This window comes from Erpetoichthys calabaricus, chromosome 6 (genome assembly GCF_900747795.2).
Source record: "Erpetoichthys calabaricus chromosome 6, fErpCal1.3, whole genome shotgun sequence".
Classification (NCBI taxonomy): Eukaryota; Metazoa; Chordata; class Cladistia; order Polypteriformes; family Polypteridae; genus Erpetoichthys; species Erpetoichthys calabaricus.
The window spans coordinates 122,143,161-122,165,200 of NC_041399.2; the positions used below are offsets into that span (position 1 = coordinate 122,143,161).

The 22,040-nt window shown below is 40.4% G+C and overlaps 1 protein-coding gene across 1 annotated transcript in view; it reads left to right on the top strand.

Annotated features, from left to right (window-relative positions):
- obscnb (obscurin, cytoskeletal calmodulin and titin-interacting RhoGEF b) overlaps positions 1-22,040 on the top strand; it is a 565,304-nt gene that overhangs the window by 409,427 nt on the left and 133,837 nt on the right. The window contains exons 58-62 of the mRNA XM_051928767.1: positions 4,984-5,274; positions 7,661-7,930; positions 8,199-9,509; positions 14,092-14,370; positions 17,863-17,944. Of these exons, the coding sequence (XP_051784727.1) occupies positions 4,984-5,274; positions 7,661-7,930; positions 8,199-9,509; positions 14,092-14,370; positions 17,863-17,944 (2,233 nt within the window). The remainder of the gene's footprint in view (positions 1-4,983; positions 5,275-7,660; positions 7,931-8,198; positions 9,510-14,091; positions 14,371-17,862; positions 17,945-22,040) is intronic.

Sequence of the window (22,040 nt, forward strand, 5' to 3'; positions counted from 1 at the left end):
GAAAGTCAGGAGTGGCAGAGAAGTACGTAAGAGTTGTACAGGATATGTACGAGGGAAGTGTGACAGAGGTGAGGTCTGCGGTAGGAGTGACGGATGCATTCAAATTGGAGGTGGGATTACATCAGGGATCAGCTCTGAGCCCTTTCTTATTTGCAATGGTGATGGACAGGTTGACAGACGAGATTAGACATGAGTCCCAGTGGAATATGATGTTTGCTGATGACATTGTGATCTGTAGCAAAAGTAGGGAGCAGGTTGAGGAGACCCTGGAGAGGTGGAGATATGCTGTAGAGAGGAGAGGAATGAAGGTCAGTAGGAACAAGACAGAATACATGTGTGTAAATTAGAGGGAGGTCAATGGAATGGTGAGGATGCAGGGAGTAGAGCTGGCGAAGGTGGATGAGTTTATATATTTGGGATCAACAGTACAGAGTAATGGGGATTGTGGAAGAGAGGTGAAAAAGAGAGTGCAGGCAGGGTGGAATGGTTGGAGAAGAGTGTCAGGAGTAATTCGTTACAGACGGGTATCAGCAAGAGTGAAAGGGAAGGTCTACAGGACGGTAGTGAGACCAGCTATGTTATATGGGTTGGAGACGGTGGCACTGACCAGAAAGCAGGAGACAGAGCTGGAGGTGGCAGAGTTAAAGATGCTAAGATTTACACTGGATGTGACTAGGATGGATAGGATTAGAAATGAGTACATTTGAGGGTCAGCTCAAGTTGGACGGTTGTGAGACAAGTCAGAGAGGCGAGATTGTGTTGGTTTGGACATGTGCAGAGTAGAGATCCTGGGTATATTGGGAGAAGGATGCGAAGGATAGAGCTGCCAGGGAAGAGGAAAAGAGGAAGGCCTAAGCGAAGGTTTATGGATGTGGTGAGAGAGGACATGCAAGTGATGGGTGTAACAGATGCAGAGGACAGAAAGATATGGAAGAAGATGATCTGCTGTGGCAACCCCTAACAGGAGCAGCCGAAAGAAGAAGAAGACACTCACCATATTGAGCTCTCTCTCTTGGTGTGTGTTTGTGTGAGTGTGTGCATGTGTGAGGTGCTGCTCTGCCCATTAATTTTGGATTTAGTGTGAGAAATGTATAACAGCCAGAACATATCCTTTCAGCGTGCTTTATTTTCTTTGTTCAGGAGGTCCCCTTCTTCGCCTTTAGTCACACCTTCTGGTTGCAGGTAGTACTGCAGTCTTCTCTTCAAGGATTTTACACAGTCTCCTGGGATTCTAGCAAAGTTACACCTGTTAAGTCAACTGGTGATCAATCAGTGACCATCGTTAGCAAGGCGAGCACATGGTTTACGGTCTCTCTCTCTCTCTAATCACAGTCTTGCCCAAACTCCAACACAGATGAGTATTCCACCTTTTACGTCCAGCACAGTTGCCCTCTGGAGTAAATTGGATTGCTTCAACCTCTGTTGCGGTCACACCCTGTAGCATAGAGAAGGAAGAGCAATTAGTTTCAAGGTCAAGGTTACTTTATTGTTGTCAACAACTGTTTACACATACATAGTGAGATGAGACAACTTTCTCCATGAGCCACTGTGCAATATATAGCAAGATACAACAAAGCTGAAGTTGTTACAGAAGCAATATAATAAATAGTCAATAAGTACAATAAATAGACAATGCAACAAAGTAACAGAATAGCGTGAAAGAGAATACCCTGGAAAGAAGACACTAGGTTAGACAGGAACTACACATTTTTGTACATTCAGAATTCTGATGGCCTGTCGTATGAAACTGTCAGTCTTGCAGAACCAGAGTGGAAGCTACAATACTGTTTTCCAGATGGTAGAAGAGAGAAGAGACCATGTAATGGGTGGGAATGGTCTTTCATAATGTTAATGGCACTTCTGTAACAGACTTTCAATGATACTCCTATAGAATGTGGTAAGGATTGGTGGGGTGAGGCTCGCTGTTTTCAGTCTTCGCAAAAAGTGGAGATGTTGCTGAACCCTCTTTGCTAGGAGACAGAGTTCAAAGACAACAATAGGCCATCTGTAATGTGGACTCCCAGGAACTTGGTGTTTTTGGCCTTCTCAACATGGGTTACAAGGATTTTATAGGGAGGAACAAAGGTTGTGTCATTGACTTCTTGGGTGCACATATCCATCAGTGTTACTCATTCTAGATTTATGGCCCTTTGTTCAGAACTTGAGCCTATTTCGCTGCTAGAGAGAGATGTCCGTGGTTGTTAAAGTGTCAGGGATTGATCTTCTGATCAGATAAGGCTGAAGATGCTGCATTCAAAGAAGAAACCCAGTCAGGCAAACTGAGACTTTCATCTGGTGATAAGAGAGTCTCTCAATGGTTTTCTAAGCCAGGACTCGGGTTCCAGCCTGGTAAAATGGATAATGCTGGTCTGTCCTACAGCACTATAATGAGTTCTCAGGCAAAATACATTTTCAAACTTTACAAATTACTGTTGCATAATACAACCCCAAATCAGAAAAAGTTGGGACAGTGTGGAAAATGTGAATAAAAAAAGAAAAAAGCAAGTTATAAATTCTCCTCAAATTTTATTTCATTGCAGACAGTATGAACACAAAATAATTCATGTTTTTTTTTGTCAACATCATTTGATTTGTAAATAAATATCCATTCTTGCCATTCAGGCTTGCAACACATTTCAAAAAAAGTTGGGACAGTACAGCATTTACCACTTTGTACAGTTCCCCTGTCTTTTAACAACACTTAAAAGATGCTTAGGCATTGAAGAAATCCAGTGACTAAGTGTTGCAGGTGTTAGTTTGTCCCATTCTTCCTGCAAACAACGTTTTAGGTGCGCAACAGTACGGGGTCTTCGTTGACGCATTTTTCGTTTCAAAGCAGGCAGGCCAGTCAAGCATCCACACCCTCTTCTTACGCAGCCATGCCTTTGTTATGCGCGCAGTATGTGGTTTGGCATTGTCTTGCTGAAATAAGCATGGGCGTCCCTGGAAAAGACGTCGTCTTGAAGGCAGCATTTGTTCCTCCAAAACTGAGATATACTTCTCAGCATTGATGGTGCCATCGCAGAAGTGCAAGTTACCTTTGCCGAAGGCACTGACACAACCCCATACCATGACAGACCCTGGCTTTTGGACTTGTATCTGGTAACAGTCTGGATGGTCCTTTTCCTCTTTGGTCCGCAGCACACGGCGTCCATTTCTTCCAAAAAAGATGTGAAAAACCGATTCGTCTGACCACAATACATGTTTCCACTGCACAATGGACCATCCCAGATGCCTCTGAGCCCAGAGAAGTCGACAGCGCTTCTGGACACTATTTATGTAGGGCTTCCTTTTGGCACAGTACAGTTTTAGCTGGCATTTCCTAATGTAACTACGTACTGTAGTGCTTGAGAGTGACTTCCTGAAGTAGTCCTGAGCCCACGCAGTTATATCATTTATTGATGAATGACGGTTTTTAATGCAGTGCCGTCTGAGGGCTTGGAGATCACGGCCATTCAGTTTAGGCTTGCGCCCTTGGCCTTTGCGCACGGTAATTTCTCCAGATTCCCTGATTCTTTTCACTATGTTACGCACTGTAGAGGGAGAAATGCCCAAATCTCTTCCTATCTGTCTTTGAGAAACGTTTTTCTTCATCATTTCAAAGATTTTTGCCCACACTTGGTGGCAAACTGGCGATCCTCTGCTCATCTTTGCTCCTAAAGGAGTAGGCCTTTCCTCGATGCTGCTTTTGTACCGAATCATGATTGCAATCACCTGTTAACATCACTAGTTTCAAATCACATCATTATTTAGTTATTATACCTCATTACTACCCCTTAATTGCCCCCATCCCAACTTTTTTTGGAATGTCTTGCAAGCCTGAATGGCAAGAATGGATATTTATTTACAAATCAAATGATGTTGACAAAAAAAAACATGAATAATTTTGTGTTCATACTGTCTGCAATGAAATAAAATTTGAGGAGAATTTATAACTTGCTTTTTTCTTTTTTTATTCACATTTTCCACACTGTCCCAACTTTTTCTGATTTGGGGTTGTAAATACACTTAAAGATAAAAAACTGTATTAGCTAAAACATGGAGTAAAGCAAAGCTATTTCAAATTGAATGGCTTGAAAGGATACTAACAGTACTATATATGTCCATTAATATTATTGTCTTTTAATTAAAATGTAGAAATTAAACAGGTATCTCATTAGTAGGTGAGAATATTAATTCTGTAATTAAGTTACATGAAACAAGTCATAAAATTCCAATGAAGGGGTGGTCTCCAGTTGCCACTGTTGAGTTTTTTTTTACACAATATCATGAATTTTCTTGTTACTACTAAAAATAAAATATAAAAAAATAAACTTTATACAATTAACTGGTACTTTTTCCTTATGGATCTAATAATCTCATCATGACTAAAGTGAATGGAAATGACAATAACCGTCCAATCAAGCAATCATTTTTCAGCTTACTACAGGACTTTATAAGAATAATATTAAAAATACATTAAACCTGCATGCTGTAAATTTAATTACCACATAATTAGTGTAATAATGTTACTTCTCATTATTCTTTTTTCTTATCGTTCTTGATTATTATTGTTACTGTTGCAACTCATCGCTGAAATGAATGTGCCACTTCCATAAATAGTTAATATTATTTTTGTTTTACTTTAGCAAAACACATTTTCCCTTCAATTCTATTTAAGGAAAGTTGAGCTTATCTGCTTCCTTAAGAATGGGTGCAAAATATTAATTGATTTCTAATAAACACTTTGTAAAACAGATTTTGTTTAGTTTTTGAGAATGCATGTTTCATATCATGTGTTTTAATTTTTCAATGCTAATTTTTATATTTCAGTGTGACTAAACAGTTTAGTCTTACCAGCTATTATCTGAAATTTAATGTAGGAAATGTATTCAAATTAAAACTTGAAACTGGCCTAAAGACAGTACTTCCTTGCTGCTTCTGGTTTCTTCATTTTGTTCCTTGTGCTTATTCTATGTTGGCCCTCCTCCTTAATCCCTTCAGCCCTGCCAGATCCCCCTGAAGAACCCGAGGTAATGAGTAAGAACAGTCAGTCTGTGATGCTGTCCTGGTTTATGCCACTCAACGATGGCGGTGGGCCCATTCTTGGATACAATGTGGAGATGCGTTCATCTGACGGCTTCCTCTGGTTGCCTTGCAATACCAAACCTATTCCGAACACAGAGTATGTAGTGGACAACCTAATCCCAGGCATGGGATACCGATTCCGGGTGTCGGCAATAAACCGAGCTGGTGTTGGTGAACCTGTCCATTTGCCGCAAACTGTACAGCTAGGTGAGAGACCCCAAAACTGTCTGAAGATTCATGTAGCTGCTTTTCCAGCACAGTAGTTTCCTGATGTCTTGTGGCTTTCTGAATTATGCCTCTGTCTTTGCATTACTACTACATTTTATGGAATTGGTTTATTGTGAATATCAATTTATCGTTACCAAGTCTACTTATTGATTCTTTTTAAAATATTCTTTATTAAAATAAATGTAGCCACAGCAAGCACTGAAAAACAGCATATGCATTGCATTTCAACTTAGTTAACACTTTGGATTGCATTTTATTTTTGCATGAATAATCTTCCATACTTTTGACACATGCAATATATTGTACTGTATAAACCTTCAGTAAGACTTATGTCACTCTTATTAGAAAAAGAGTAGTAAATTTTTAGGCAGTGAAACAACTGGTTCATATGTCACTGTTTACTGGGAAATTCATACAAAAAGAAAATTAAAGCAGCTTATGTTTTTAAAGTTCATAAAAGTGTAACATCTGCACTATGTTATATAAATATATTGTAAAAGTCTGCACCATCAGTTATCTAAACAAATGTCACTTAAATTTAATAAATATTGCATAGTATAACCCACTTATTAAAATTTAGAGTCTTGGGGCTTGGGGCCAGAGCTTAATACAATGGTTCTGAAGGCAGGAAAAGCCCCAGACAGGGTGTCCGTTTATTGCTGGGCCACTTCATGCACATATCCAAAATGTGGTAAATTTGGATCCAGCGCATAACCTAAACCTTAATATGTTTGTAATACTGTATGGGGGGATAACCCAAACAGAAAAGAAAAGAACATTTAAACTCCACAAGGTCAATGTCTGGGCGTAAGATTTAAACACAGGATGCTGGATCTATGCATCAACAGAACCATTCGCTGTCCATCATTTTTGTGTCCCATACAAAAATATAATGGAACAAAGTCCCTCTTCTTCAAAGACTGACTCTATTACTAATTTGCAAACTCTGATAACTTGACTTGCTGTAATTACCTGGCAAAGTGATTTATAGTAAATAAATGGTAGATATATACAAAGTGGTAGATATACACAGAGAAGTGATTACAGAAGATACTTTTGCACTGTTATTAAAATACAGAACACTGCTGGGAAAAGGAGCATTTGAAGATCCTTAGAAACTGCATTCATTTATCTATTGTCTGAATTGACTTATTCCATTACAGAGCCTTAAGATACCACAGCCTATCCCAACAGCATCAACAAGTAAAAACATTAACTTGACATAATCAGTGAGATTGTACACTGATAAACATACCCATGTTCCTCCTCATTCATATTGGAACCATTTTCAGCCCATATTTAATCATCAGAAGAGATCAGGGTGAAAAATTCCACACACAGACTGGTGGAACATGAAAAATTAATGCACTCTGTCCCTCTGCTGACTTTCAAGCTCAGATCTCTGACACTGTGAGATGGGTGCATTAAAAAGGTTTAAAGTTTAACTTTGTTAAAAAGGTTTAAAGTTCTAAAATTAGTAAGGAACAGGTTTCATCACAGTACTATTTTGATTTGTCACAGGCAAAGAGTGGTGGGTCACTTCAAATCGCAATATCTGCAAAAGTGAAAAATAGTGTTATTTGTCAAACAGCAGCAGTTTTATTAAACCAAAATAAATACAGGGAGAATGCAAGGGATACCCACCGAAGTATACACAAGAACAGATAAGCATTTTTCACTTAATATAGGGGACACATCTTATTGAAATCCCAGGAATCTTTTTCAATGACATTGTGCACTTAATAATACTGTACTAGGAAAAAGTGTGTAAGACCCCTTCTTTAATTAGTTCAACACCTGTGATTGGAAATATTTTTTTCTGCATACGAGTTTCAAACTGTCTGCATTTTAAAGGATGGATGTCTTTAACCTTATAAGAAGGATACATACTCTTATATGGAAATTTGTGTTGTGCATTTAATATAGGTTTCTGATACAATATTTTGAATGTTATCAATATTGATTACTTTAACATTGTTGTTTTAAAAAAATCTTTTAATTTCATGTTGTTTGTTTTATTTTATTCTTTCAAACATTGAAAGAATAAAATTAATTGCTTTTTAGGGATCATAATTTTGTGTGTTATGCATATACAGCAGGATAAAAATGGCATAATCTTGATATTTTTATATTTTAAATAATTTATAACAGGTGATATTTTATAATATGCTATTAAATATAATTGTTCATCATCATACCTTTGTCATTTACTTTAGGGGTCATATTTATATTTTAGTAATTCAATTGTTATTTACAAAATATGCTTCAAATATTTACAGACAATTTCATTTTTAGTAAGTTAAAACAGCTAAAGTTAAAAATCCATTATTTTTTGCTATGTTTGACTAAATGTTTCTGCCAACAGAAGCTCCAGTAGTGGTAACAAAGGCTTTGTCTGCACCATCTGTAAAGGAAGGTGGAAACATCACCTTGGATTGTGAAATATCAAGAGATTGCAGTACTGTCATGTGGCTAAAAGATACAAAGAGAATTCATCCAGGAAATAAGTATCATATAATTTCTGATGGGAGGCATCAAGCACTGGTCATTCAAGATTTCAGTAGTGATGATCAGGGAGTCTACAAGTGTGTAATTTCTCCGGAAGCAGAATCTTCAGTGGAATTATACATTTCAGGTTGTGAAAGATGCTGTTTTTAAAATTAATTTTTGAATATTAATTCACGACATTTTATTCAAAATCTGAACAGTTATTGTAACACATTTTCATCACTGACCTAATAATAATGTCTATACTGTATAATGTTTTACCTGATGAACATTGCTCCACTTTTAAAAATCTTTCCAAATATTTATATATTTAAACAATTCAAACTCTTATTTTTTTGCTGAGAGACCTTGATAATGCAATTTTACTAACTTTCTTTACTTACTTTATTTCCCAGAACTTTCATTTCCAAAGCCTGATATGCCAGAGGAGGATGAAGAATTCTCAAAACAACCTAGCCTACCACATGAAGCTGCTCAAGAAGGAGATTTACATCTGCTATGGGAAGCACTGGCTAAGAAACGCAGAATGAGTCGTGAACCAACACTGGATTCAATATCTGAAGTTCCAGAAGAGGATGACAAAATGGTAAAATTACATAAAGTTACACCAGAGGAGCTTCTGAGACCATTAGAAAGTGAGCAGTTTTGTACAAGTTCAGATGATGAATCTAGATCAGAATTTCCTTCCTTAGTGTCTTATCTCAAGAAAGCTGGTCAGTCAACAGTAACTGTAGCTGGCGGTCAAGTCCAAACAGTGGCTACAAAGAAATTTTGGAAGATGTGGGAAACGTCTGAAGTAGAAACTCAGTCTGTACCTCAGCAAATGGCTGTAACTACAATGCCACCTATTCAGGTCACTCCAGAAGAAGATCCTGAAATGACTGAGGCAGCCATCAAAATCCAGGCTGCATTTAAAGGGTATAAAGCCAGGAAGGAATTGAAAATGCAAGAAGTACCTGTTTTTGGGGAGGTCTTTAAGGATCAGACTTGTGAACCCAATGGGACCATTCACTTGGAATGTGTATCACTTAGTAAATCAGACATTGAAGTCCATTGGTTAAAAGATGGTGATAAATTAGAAGATGGAAGACATCATCATATTGACATTTACAATGACGGAACATGTTCTTTGATTATTACAGGCCTTACACCAAAAGATACTGGTATTTATACATGTGTGATTTCAAATAAGTTTGGTTCAGCTACCCATAGTGCCAAGGTGACTGTGGGCAGCCAAAGAGAGACTTCAATTTTAAATGCAAAAGAAATGACCTATGGTTACAGTGCAGACAGTGAGCCTGAGAGTTCCTCAGGCAGTGAGATGGATGATGGATTACGAAAAGCTGGGAAAAGGCTCCGAAGACTTTTGAGGACAAGGCTTTCTCATGATATGCCAGATGTAGAAGAGGAAACATTTGTCAGTGCTGATGAAGGAGAGTTTGATACTGCTGATCAGCAGACATATAGGGAAGATGACACATATATATATATTAAATTTGATACCCTTCCAGAAGCTCAAATTGCATCAAGACGGTTCCAGGAGATGTTTACAGCTCATAGTGTTCCATTGGAAGCTGACATTCTTGAAGAAGGTTTAAGGAAAGTAGAGCTACGAATAAAAAAGCTGCCTCCTTCACTAGCTGATCATGGTCCTCACACTCCAACTCAGGAAATGTTGCAACCTTCTTTCACCCCTTCATCCTCTGGTTAGTTCATTTGCATTCAAATGATTCATCTTCCATAGCATAATCTTATGTATTAAATATGTACAATATAAATAAGCTACTTACTGAGAATGTGTAAAATTAGACCCATCAAACAAGCCCAGTACCACACAAACAGGTAGAATGAAAAAAGCTAATAACACATACACAATAAAAATGTTTATCATAGATAGTTTAAGTACAGTGGTGCCTCATACTTCGAACGATTCTAACTTTGAACGTTCCAGAGTTCCAACACTAAATACGAGAGAACTTTGATCCTGAGTTTGAAAAATGCTTCTGCATTTGAACTGCGTGAAAGAATTCAGCAACAGATGGTTTTTGCACAGCGATTGTAAACATCATCTGTTGTGCGCCTGAATTATTTCTCAATCTCGCTGTGAAGGCATCTCTTGTGTTATGCTTATGTCTTCAGTGCTTTTCTCACTTTTTTTTGTTATGTTTGGTTTTATATTGTGAGAACTTGTCTGAACACCATCAGACAGACACCAGTATAAGTATAAAACATACACGTTTATTCACCAAAAGTCCCAACACACACTTCCAGCTTCCAGCACCAAAGAACCCCAACCACAGGCCTCTCCAATGTCCGTGGGCCGCTTTTCTTCTTTCTGTCGCTGGAGTGTCATCCACCTCCAGCTCCCGACTCTCGCTCCTTGACTGTAGGAAGGCGGCCCCCTTTATAGTCACCCGAACGTGCTCCAGGTGCTCGCTGACGTTCTTCTGGCGGCACTTCCTGGTGTGGCGGAAGTGCCGCATGAGCACCCGGAAGCACTCTGGTCCTTGCTGGAAGGTCTTTCCTCCACCTTCCCAGGTGTGGCGGAAGTGTAGATCTCCCAGGCTTCATGAGGCTTGGGGCGACCCCTGGCAGTAGCCACAGACCCCCATGGGTTTGAGCCTCCCTGCTACTTCCCCGTGGTCCCCTCGTGGCCTGGGGAACATAAAGATCTCCTTCCAGGTGTCCCAGCTGGGTCTGCCCCCCAGCCTCCTGCCACAATATATATATGGAAGAGAAGGTCTGTGATACGGTTTGCATATTTGCAGCTGGAGATCCACAAAGGGAGAAAAAAATGAATCACGTATCATAAAGTAGTTTTTATTCCTGAGCTTTCAACCCCTGCCAGGGGTCTTCATCAGAGGACAATGCTTAGACTTACAAGAATCAAAGGCAATATATAGCAAAACAATACGTGGAGGGGGTGTGGGGGGGTGGCTAAGTCAGTGTGATGGGGGGGGGGGGGTATTGGGTGTACAGTTTATTTATTATGAACATGTTCTTCTTAAGTTTGCATATGCTGGATTTATGTCCAAGTGTCTGTTGATGGCATTCTCATTTGATAGCCAAGATTCGGCCAGTTCTCTGGCATTTTTAGTACTGGCCTTAAATTTTACTTGTACATTGTCCCAGTTAAATGTATGTCCTGTTGATTTAGTATGCATGTAGATCAATGAAAGTGAGTCCTTTCTTCTGACGGCGTTGCAATGAACACCCAATACCCCCCCCCCCCCCATCACACTGACTTAGCCACCCCCCCCCACCCCCTCCATGTAATGTTTTGCTATATATTGCCTTTGATTCTTGTAAGTCTAAGCATTATCCTCTGATGAAGACCCCTGGCAGGGGTTGAAAGCTCAGGAATAAAAACTACTTTATGATACGTGATTCATTTTTTTCTCCCTTTGTGGATCTCCAGCTGCAAATATATATATATATATATATAATATAATAGATAGATCGATAGATAGATACTTTATTAATCCCAAGGGAAAATTCACATACTCCAGCAGCATATTGATAAAAAACAATATTAAATTAAAGAGTGATAAAAATGCAGGTATAACAGACAATAACTTTGTATAATGTTAACGTTTACTACCCCGAGTGGAATTGAAGAGTCGCATAGTGTGGGGGAGGAACGATCTCCTCAGTCTGTCAGTGGAGCAGGACAGTGACAGCAGTCTGTTGCTGAAGCTGCTCCTCTGTCTGGAGATGATACTGTTTAGTGGATGCAGTGGATTCTCCATGATTGACAGGAGCCTGCTCAGCGCCTACAAATGTCAAACTGTCCAGCTCCGTGCTTACAATAGAGCCTGCCTTCCTCACCAGTTTGTCCAGGCATGAGGCGTCCCTCTTCTTTATGCTGCCTCCCCAGCACACCACCACATAGAAGAGGGCGCTCACCACAACCGTCTGATAGAACATCTGCAGCATCTTATTGCAGATGTTCAAAGATGCCCGCCTTCAAAGGAAGTATAGTCGGCTCTGTCCTCTCTTGCACAGAGCATCAGTATTGGCAGTCCAGTCCAATTTATTGTCCAGCTGCACTGCCAGGTATTTATAGGTCTGCACCCTCTGCACACAGTCACCTCTGATGATCACGGGGTCCATGAGGAGCCTGGGCCTCCTAGAATCCACCACCAGCTCCTTGGTTTTGCTGGTGTTCAGTTGTAGGTGGTTTGAGTTGCACCATTTAACAAAGTCCTTGATTAGGTTCCTATACTCCTCCTCCTGCCCACTCCTGATGCAGCCCACGATAGCAGTGTCATCAGTGAACTTTTGCACGTGGCAGGACTCCAAGTTGTATTGGAAGTCCGATGCATATAGGCTGAACAGGACCAGAGAAAGTACAGTCCCCTGCGGCACTCCTGTGTTTCTGACCACAATGTCAGACCTGCAGTTCCCGAGACGCACATACTGAGGTCTGTCTGTAAGATAGTCCATGATCCATGCCACCAGGTATGAATCTACTCCCATCTCTGTCAGCTTGTCCCTAAGGAGCAGAGGTTGGATGGTGTTGGGTCTCTAGCGCCTTGCTAGAGAAGTCCACTATATTTATATGTATATTGTGGCGAACAGCCCGGACACAGACAGGTAGACATGATGGTTTCACCACACACACGTTTATTTACAATATATACAATGTCCATAAGTGCACAAACCAATCACCCCTTAAGTCCTTGGCCACACAACACAATGCCTTCAGTCTCTGGTCCGCCTCCACTCCTCTCCTCTGAGTTCCGTCCTACTTCCACTCGACTCTTGCCAATGACTTGAGGGAGGCGGCCCCTTTTATACACCCCGGATGGGCTCTAGGTGCTTCCCGACACTCTTCCGTCGACACTCCCCTGTGTGGCGGAAGTGCCAGCTGTGCAACCGGAAGGACTCCAGGTGTCCCTGCTCCTCTTCCCCCCAGCACTTCCGGGTGTGGCGGAAGTGCTGAGGTCTAGGGCTCCCAAGGCATTGGGGCGCCCCCTGGCGGTCCAGGGTGGTCGCCCCCTCGTGTTCTGGAGGAGGCACAAGCCCTCATCCGGTCCTCCTGGGCATCCCGGCTGAGCATGAACCCCAGCCGGGTGCCACAATATATATAAAATATATATATGACAGATAGATAACCATGACAACCAAGAAGAGTGTGGAAGCTACAAAGCCTGTAGTATCAATGATTGAGGTGAAAAAGGAACTTATTGCGAAGCATGTTTATGGAAGGTGATTCCCTTTCCAAACAGTAACCTTTCTCTTCCTCTCCACCAGCCACACATGACCTTACCACTCGTCACTGAGAGTACAGTAAATGCAAATTTCATTTTATTATATGGTATTTACATATTTTAGTTATTGTTTTCATGTTTTAATTTATTTTGGGGATTTGTGTTATTTTTTACTTAAATTATGCGTATTTGCTGTTTAAGTTTATTGAAATGGGCATTGTTTAGGGTCTGAGAATGGATTAATTGACTAATATTTCTAATGGGGAAAATTTATTCAGAATTCAAACAGTGTCCTGAAATAAATTAAGTTCGAAGTATGAGACACCACTGTATACATGGCACCAGTACACATTTGTAGCCATAAAACTTTATTGACATACAGTGGACATGCACCCTGTCCAAGGACTGTTCCTGCTTTGCACCCTGTGCCTGCAAGGATGGGCTCCAGCTCCCTGTGACTCTGCTCAGGATAAAGATGGGTTTAAAAAATTGATAGTTATACTGTGAACAAAATACAGTTTGTGTCTCAGTAATGTGGAACTTTTTGTATATTTATATTTGAACTAGGGGGGCCAAGCCAACTGGCGCCTTTGGCACCCAGCCCCCATTTGCAACCTAGTAGGCTGCCCCACTTTTAATTATTATTTAACGGAGTAAAAATCATGAAATAATAACTCTCTTACCAATTGGAGTATTGAAATTAAAAGCCACAACTTTATTGATAATAAAAACCACAACTTTCTTGATATTTTAGTTTATAATTTAAAAATGAAATAAGAATCTGAAAATCTATCAACATCACATTAAAGTTCGATAAATTCGGAAAAGAATGATACCAAACATATATATGTAGGTTTTAAAATAAGCCCAATTTAAAGCATGACAAAAAACGTGACATAAAAAGTCACATAAAATTGTTGCACAAAATCGTTGCACTTTTAGGCTTAGGATTTTATATATAGAGAGTAGATTACACACACAAACACACACTAGAAATGAAGATGTGAAATATTGATCTTTTTTAAAAAAGATTTTGGACAGTTTGTTCTAATCATGTCCAATTTCTGTAATTTAGCCCCTGTATTTCTAACTGAGCTGCAAAGTCAGGAAGTTCAAGAAGGATATCCTGTAAGTTTTGACTGTGTGATCAGTGGAAGGCCTACACCGAATATTCGCTGGTTTAAAGATGGAAAACTTATTGAAGAGAATGACCACTATATGATCAATGAGGACCAGGAGGGTTGTCACCAACTTATCATTACTGCTGTCCACCCAAAAGATATGGGTGTATATCGTTGTGTGGCAGAAAACTACAATGGAATTGCATCAACAAAAGCTGAACTCAGGGTTGAAGGTAAATGTTTTTTATTTTTAACATTTCAGCATAGTTTAAAATGTATCTTATCAACTTGCATGTGAGACTGATATGAATATGGAGCCATATTCTGTATAATTACAAATTCAGATTTTTATTAAGGCTTAACAGAGGCTAGTAGTGTCATATATTTCAGATCTACAAAATAAACATATCTGCCATTACTATAAAATAATGTATACTGTATATATACTGTATATATATATATATATATATATATATATATATATATATATATATATATATATATATATATATATATATATACTATGTTTTTACACTCCTGAATATGAAACTTGCACATCTTAAATTACAGAGTCAGTATTGAAGGCTTCCCAGACTGCATGTTTTTCTTATCATTTATGTTTTTCATTTAATTTACTATATATTACTAACCTCCTGAAAAAAATCTAATCAAAAACAATATGTAAACACTATACTTTGTTTACAGTCTGAAAATTGAACTAACTGTAATGATTTGTTGTAACTATAAATTGTTGTAAAGCTCATGTCACCAAAGTATGTTTTTCAGCCTCTTGACTTGTTCTCCCATTTTTAACACTTTCTGGACTTCCCATGTTTTACATTGGCATGATTATCTTTCCAAAACCAGGAATTAGGCAACCTGTGCAGACATAATTTATACTTAAAGAAAAAAGATAATTATTAAAGCAGGCAAAAGCAAAAGGAACAAGTAAAAAAAAGATACACATGGTGTAACATTTAGGTACATTCAAGGGCTGTTCTGACACTGTAGCCCACAATGAACTGAGTCCAGTAGGTAGATTCTCAATTCATTTCAGGACTTCAGAGGTCAAAGGCTATTTTGCCAAGATTGGACAAATGGCTGAAAACAGGTATAGACAGGACTGTAGTCCATCACAGAGACCACTCTCACTCACACACACATAAACACACTCACCATATTCACACACAGTGCAGTTTACAATTGTCAATTAACATAACATAAATAATATTTAAAAAACAAAACATTTTTGTAACAAGTTTTCTTGAGCATTTCAGGCCATTGTAATTTTCATGAAGTGGGACTTGCAAAGCTATTCAGTTATTACAAATATTATGGAATAACAGATGTGAAACGCAAACGTTATTACAGCAACAGACTATTATGGATACCTGGTAAATTTGGCATTCTGAAGATAAATCATAGGGTGACCAGATTTTCAAAGTCCCAAACTTGTGACACTTGTGTAGCATGTATGTCCACACCTAAAGCCTTATTTGTTTAATGCCTCTCATCATCAGAGAGAGATAAGGGCACGGGAAACAAAAAACAAAAAAACACTTTCCAAAATGAATACATATGATTGTACGCATTACTTGAAATTGAAACAGATACTGTAAATGACAGTATGCTGTCCGTTTTTGCGTGGTACTTAATACTCCTCACAAAGGTGTTGTAGTGCTTTGCAACAGATGAAAGTACACCAGGCAACGTTTTCTTGAAGCAGGAAAACTACTATGCTTTCTTCAATGCAATGCAATAAACTTTATTAAACAATTATTGAACCTCTGACTTCATCGCTCTGCTCCCTCCCAGAATGCAATAAATATGAATTGTGTTCTTGCAGTGGTGTAGGACCTCCAGCCACAACACAGGCCCCCACCCCAGAATTCACAAGCACAGGCATTGTTAATTTGATTGAGGCATGTAGTATGCACCCAGTCCAAGTGCAAATGAGTAGGTTTGGTACCAGGTACATAGAACTTACACTCATATGCTCAGTACGCAGAGGTGTGTTGAGGGGTGGCAGGATCCAGGTCACGAACAGGAGGGCATACCTGAGATGAAATCGATAAGGTGATGGTTTTTAATATCAACCAATAACCCTTTTACACACATAATGTCTGCACGCAGGAGCAGTAGCAGCCTACTGTAGCCATCTTGGTGTGGAAGAAAAATAAGCCACAATATTTTAATTTAACAAGAGGAGGTTTTTATTACCCTTAATGCTGATCCAGAACTTTAACATTCAATGTGCACTCTGTATAGCATGAAAATCGCTCCCCCCCCCCCCCAGTCATATCATAATTCAATCCCAAACTTCATAGACAGATAGATACATAGAACTTTATTTGTCCCGTTCATACCAAACAAGACTTAAGTCATGTCTGGTGACTTTCTGGTATCCCTTTCCAAACACATTATCAACTGTTTTGCTTACAGAGATCATTAATTGTCTTATTGGCATCAGCATGTCATTAAACAGGACATAAGTCACACCACCTTCACATAACACTATTGACTACCTGTGGTTATTTTATGGTTATGATATACTTAATAAATACTTATAAATATACAGATTTGGTTAAAACTTAAAGAAAATAACTAGTATGAAATAATTTAATATACATGAAACCCAGTCCAGGATATTTTGTTAAACATCAAAATATATTTCCAAGTGTTAGGTTTTGAAGTTAACAGAGCAGAATGCAAACCCTGAATAGAGACATATAACCAAATAAATACTGTACGCTACAAATTGAGCATATATTCTTCCACATTGGCTAAGACAAAAGTCCAACAATAAAGCCTTCCACAGAGACATAAGGTGGGGCACTGTGCTCTACATGTGGGGAACTTAGTGCCATTAGCAGCTTCCAGCACAGCCCCGCTCTCCCTGAAGACACATCAGTAGGTGATGTAGGCATTATGCTCACCTTTGCACCAGTATTACAGGAAAAGCGATGTCCAGGATGGGCATCTGTAATAAAGAGCAGTTGTCCAGCAGGGTCAGATGTGATAGTGTTTACTGTCCTGGGGGTGAGGGCTGAATGTACAGTATAAGGTGGATGGCATTTCTTTGCTTTCTCACCAAATTGGGCATTGTGAAAACACAGTCCAGTTGTTGGGTTTGAAGCCGTAGGTGGAAGATCAGGATGATCCTTGGGCTTGCTATCTGAACTGATGAGGGTTGCAGGAGACAGCTTTGCAAAGCAGGGTGTAGGCTGTTGGCAATTTGGTAAAGTTGGTATAATTTCTGTCAAGATAAAATTGATACAATAAACTTTAAAGAGACAAGTTTGCAAATTCAGCAATGCTATATAGTGGGAGATTTTAAAATTTTAAAACTGTACACAACAAGATCTGTACAAGATATCTCAATGAAATTTAGATAGATAGATAGATAGATAGATAGATAGATAGATAGATAGATAGATAGATAGATAGATAGATAGATAGATAGATAGATAGATAGATAGATAGATAGATAGATAGATAGATAGATACTTTATTAATCCCAAGGGGAAATTCACAAACTTAATTTAAAATTTAAACTCGCTTAACAATTTTTTTGAAGAATATGTATGCCACATTTCAACAAAATTGGTCCATGATGGGCCAAGTTGTTTCATGCGGACAGACAGATAGACATGGGCTATTGCAACAGATTTTATAACTTCTTTTCGGTCTTGATCCAGTTCAGATTTGTTTTGTTTTTCTTCCAGTTTCCTGCAGCTCTGATTATGATACAGCTGCTGATGCTACTGAAACATCATCCTATGTCAGTGCAAAAGGCTACCTGTCACGGTAATTATTGTAAAATTTTTAATCTTAACCTTGCTTTATCTTTCCTATTGACAGTATTTACAAATATCATAACAATTAATACCATATAAAATACATTTAATGAAATATCTAATCTCTATTATATCCATGTGAAGTGGATACAAGTTATACATGGTATCTCCATGTCTCTGTTTATTTTCTGTTGTTGTGTTTATACAATACTATAGCAATACTATACTGCAATAAGGGGTGGTGATCAGCTTTGGAAAGCTTTTATCCTCATTTTGACTTTTTAGGACACTTTATTCTGCTATTTTATTTTTGACAACATAAGTTTCAGGATTTTGTATATGAGACATTAGCTGTCAGCTCTGTTGCCCCAGACTTTGTTTGCTCCACAGAAGACAGATACAGTGAAGGAGCTTTGACACAAATGCTGTGGCAAGAGAGCTGGCATTAAAAGAAGAATCAAGAAATGGAGATATAAACTGTTGCGGCACATGCCTCGGGGTGGCACCCAGCAGGGACGCCCAGGAGGACTGGAGGAGGGCTCGTGCCTCCTCTGGACCACGAGGGGGCAACTGCCCTGGTTCCTTTGGGGGCCACGGGTACAGAGCTGGGAAGCTCAACCCTGTAGGGACCCGTGGTCACTGCCAGGGGGCGCCCCAGTTCCTGGAGAGCCCTGGACCTCAGCACTTCCGCCACACCCGGAAGTGCTGGGGGGAAGAAGACTGGGTACCCCCGGAGGGCTTCCGGGAGCACAGCCAGCACTTCCGCCACACAGGGGAGTGTCCGTGGAGGAGTGTCGGGAAGCACCTGGAGCCCATCTGGGCGTGTATAAAAGGGGCCGCCTCCCTGCAAACGATGGCTGGAGTCGGGTGGAAGACGGATGAGGTCAGTGAAGAGAGAGAGAGAAGGAGGCGGTCCGAAGAAGGCATAGTGTGCTTATCCTGGACTTTGGGGGAGATTGGGGTTTGTGTGGCACTGAACTGTAAGTATTAGAAGTGTAAATAAATGTGTGGTGGTGAGTAAAACATGTCTGCCTGTCTGTGTCCGGGGCTCATTCCACACTGTATATATTCATAGGTTTCACAATTTGTATGTATAGACATGGGCACCACTCGTCAAAAACTATGTAGGGGAGGGAAGGGTTTGCAAAAAATTACAGGTTACAACAAAGACAATAATAACATCAATAATATCAAACTGGAATAGCATAGGAGACACAGACAGAAAAAAAATAAGCAACAAGATGGTAACTCTAGGCTTTGACTGCATTGCTAAATGCTGACAAAATTCAAAATATAAGCATCTCTTAAATGGACTTAGATTAAAACTTAACCTGAAACACCTCAAAATATTCTTCTGTGTTGTTCGACACCGTCTATAACTGATTGTTTTCACTCCTTACATTTGCTCCCTGGACTTTAAAAAAGTTCTCCATAGTTGGTCTGTAGCTCTGATACAAACTCTGTGATGTTGTGTGCTGTTGGATAGTGATATTGTATTATTTGCTAACATTGATGAGGAAAGAGTAAACATGAATAATGGGTAAACATTTAAATATAATTATTATACAGGGTGAGCCAAAAAGAAGTAGCACATTTCAAATGTTTATTCTACAAAAATACTACAAGATAAAATAAATTTCACTACAACACAAGAAATGGTATACAAATTTGATTTTTTTCACTGTGTTTTAAAGATGATGTCTTCAAGGTGGTGGCCATCATTAGTGATACACTCTTCGAGATGATTTCTGAACACTTGCATGAGTCGTTCGGCCATTTCAAGGAGAATAGCAGCGATTTTGTGGCAAATAGCATCCTTGATGGCTTTAAGGTTTTGAGGTCAGTGTGTTTATACCTTCGACCTGAGATAACCCCACAAGAAGAAATCGCACTGAGCATGATCAGGTGAACCTGAAGGCCAACCGACATCGCCATACATGGAGATCAGCTTTCCCGGAAACATCTCCCGCAAAACCTGTATGGATCACTGTGCCGTATGAGCTGTTGCTCCATCCTGTTGAAACCTGGCATCCATCACATCCATTTCTTCCAGTAGGGGCCGCAAAAAGTTCTCTAACATTTCAATGTAACGTTCTGAAGTGACAGTCACCGTTGCTCCCCCACCCTCAAAAAGGTAAGGGCCTACAGTGCCAATTTCTGCAAATGTGCACCAAACTGTAACACGCTCACTGTGCAGGGGTCTCTGATGAAGTTTATGAGGGTTGGCTTCAGCCCAGTAGAGAAAGTTTTGCTTATTTTTGCAACCATTCAAATGGAAATGTGCCTCGTTGCTGCACATGACGATGGCATCTCAATGAATGGTTTGCAGAATGTTCACACACAACTCTCTACAGCTCTCCCAGTCTCTCTCAGTGAGTTTCTGCACTACCATCATTTTGTATGGATGGAAATTAAGGTACTCATACAATATCCTTCTGAAAGACGTATTGGAAATGCTTAAGGCTGAAGCATGTTTGCATGCTGAACGTCTAGGAGACTGCAAAATTGATGCCCTTACAACTTGGATGTTTTCAGGCGTTTGTACAGTCCGAGGAGATTTTCTGTTCAATGCTGTACCCATCTATCTAAATTTAGCCACACACTGAAGAATGGTTTTCTGATTTGGAACGTCACCGATAGGAGAAATGCTAATGTGCATTCGGAAGGCGCGTTGCGTAGTAATGATGGATTTGTTGTTTTTGAAGAACGCTTCGACGGCGAAAGCATGGTGCGAACTGGACCAAGGAATGTTGCTGACTGAAAACTACAAAGGATCACCTATCAAAAGACCCCCACCCCAACCCACTCTGCTGCCTCTACCTCACATAATGACCTTGAGAAATGTGGTACTTCGTTTTGGCTCACCCTGTATTTTAGTTCCATTGAAATTTGTGATTATATTAGGATATTCAATTTATTTCAGAGAACTTAATACAGTTTATCCATCCATCCATCCATTGTCTCCCGCTTATCCGAGGTCGGGTCGCGGGGGGCAGCAGCTTGAGCAGAGATGCCCAGACTTCCCTCTCCCCGGCCACTTCTTCTAGCTCTTCCGGGAGAATCCCAAGGCGTTCCCAGGCCAGTCGAGAGACATAGTCCCTCCAACGTGTCCTGGGTCTTCCCTGGGGCCTCCTCCCGGTTGGACGTGCCCGGAACACCTCACCAGGGAGGCGTCCAGGAGGCATCCTGATCAGATGCCCAAGCCACCTCATCTGACTCCTCTCGATGCGGAGGAGCAGCGGCTCTACTCTGAGCCCCTCCCGGATGACTGAGCTTCTCACCCTATCTTTAAGGGAAAGCCCAGACACCCTGCGGAGGAAACTCATTTCAGCCGCTTGTATTCGCGATCTCGTTCTTTCGGTCACTACCCATAGTTCATGACCATAGGTGAGGGTAGGAACATAGATTGACTGGTAAATTGAGAGCTTCGCCTTGCGGCTCAGCTCCTTTTTCACCACGACAGACCGATGCAGCGCCCGCATTACTGCGGATGCCGCACCGATCCGCCTGTCGATCTCACGCTCCATTCTTCCCTCACTCGTGAACAAGATCCCGAGATACTTGAACTCCTCCACTTGAGGCAGGATCTCGCTACCAACCCTGAGAGGGCACTCCACCCTTTTCCGGCTGAGGACCATGGTCTCGGATTTGGAGGTGCTGATTCTCATCCCAGCCGCTTCACACTCAGCTGCGAACCGATCCAGAGAGAGCTGAAGATCACGGCCTGATGAAGCAAACAGGACAACATCATCTGCAAAAAGCAGTGACCCAATCCTGAGCCCACCAAACCGGACCCCCTCAACGCCGTGGCTGCGCCTAGAAATTCTGTCCATAAAAGTTATGAACAGAATCGGTGACAAAGGGCAGCCCTGGTGGAGTCCAACTCTCACTGGAAACGGGTTCGACTTACTGCCGGCAATGCGGACCAAGCTCTGGCACCGATCGTACAGGGACCGAACAGCCCTTATCAGGGGGGCCGGTACCCCATACTCTCGGAGTACCCCCCACAGGATTCCCCGAGGGACACGGTCGAATGCCTTTTCCAAGTCCACAAAACACATGTAGACTGGTTGGGCAAACTCCCATGCACCCTCCAGGACCCTGCT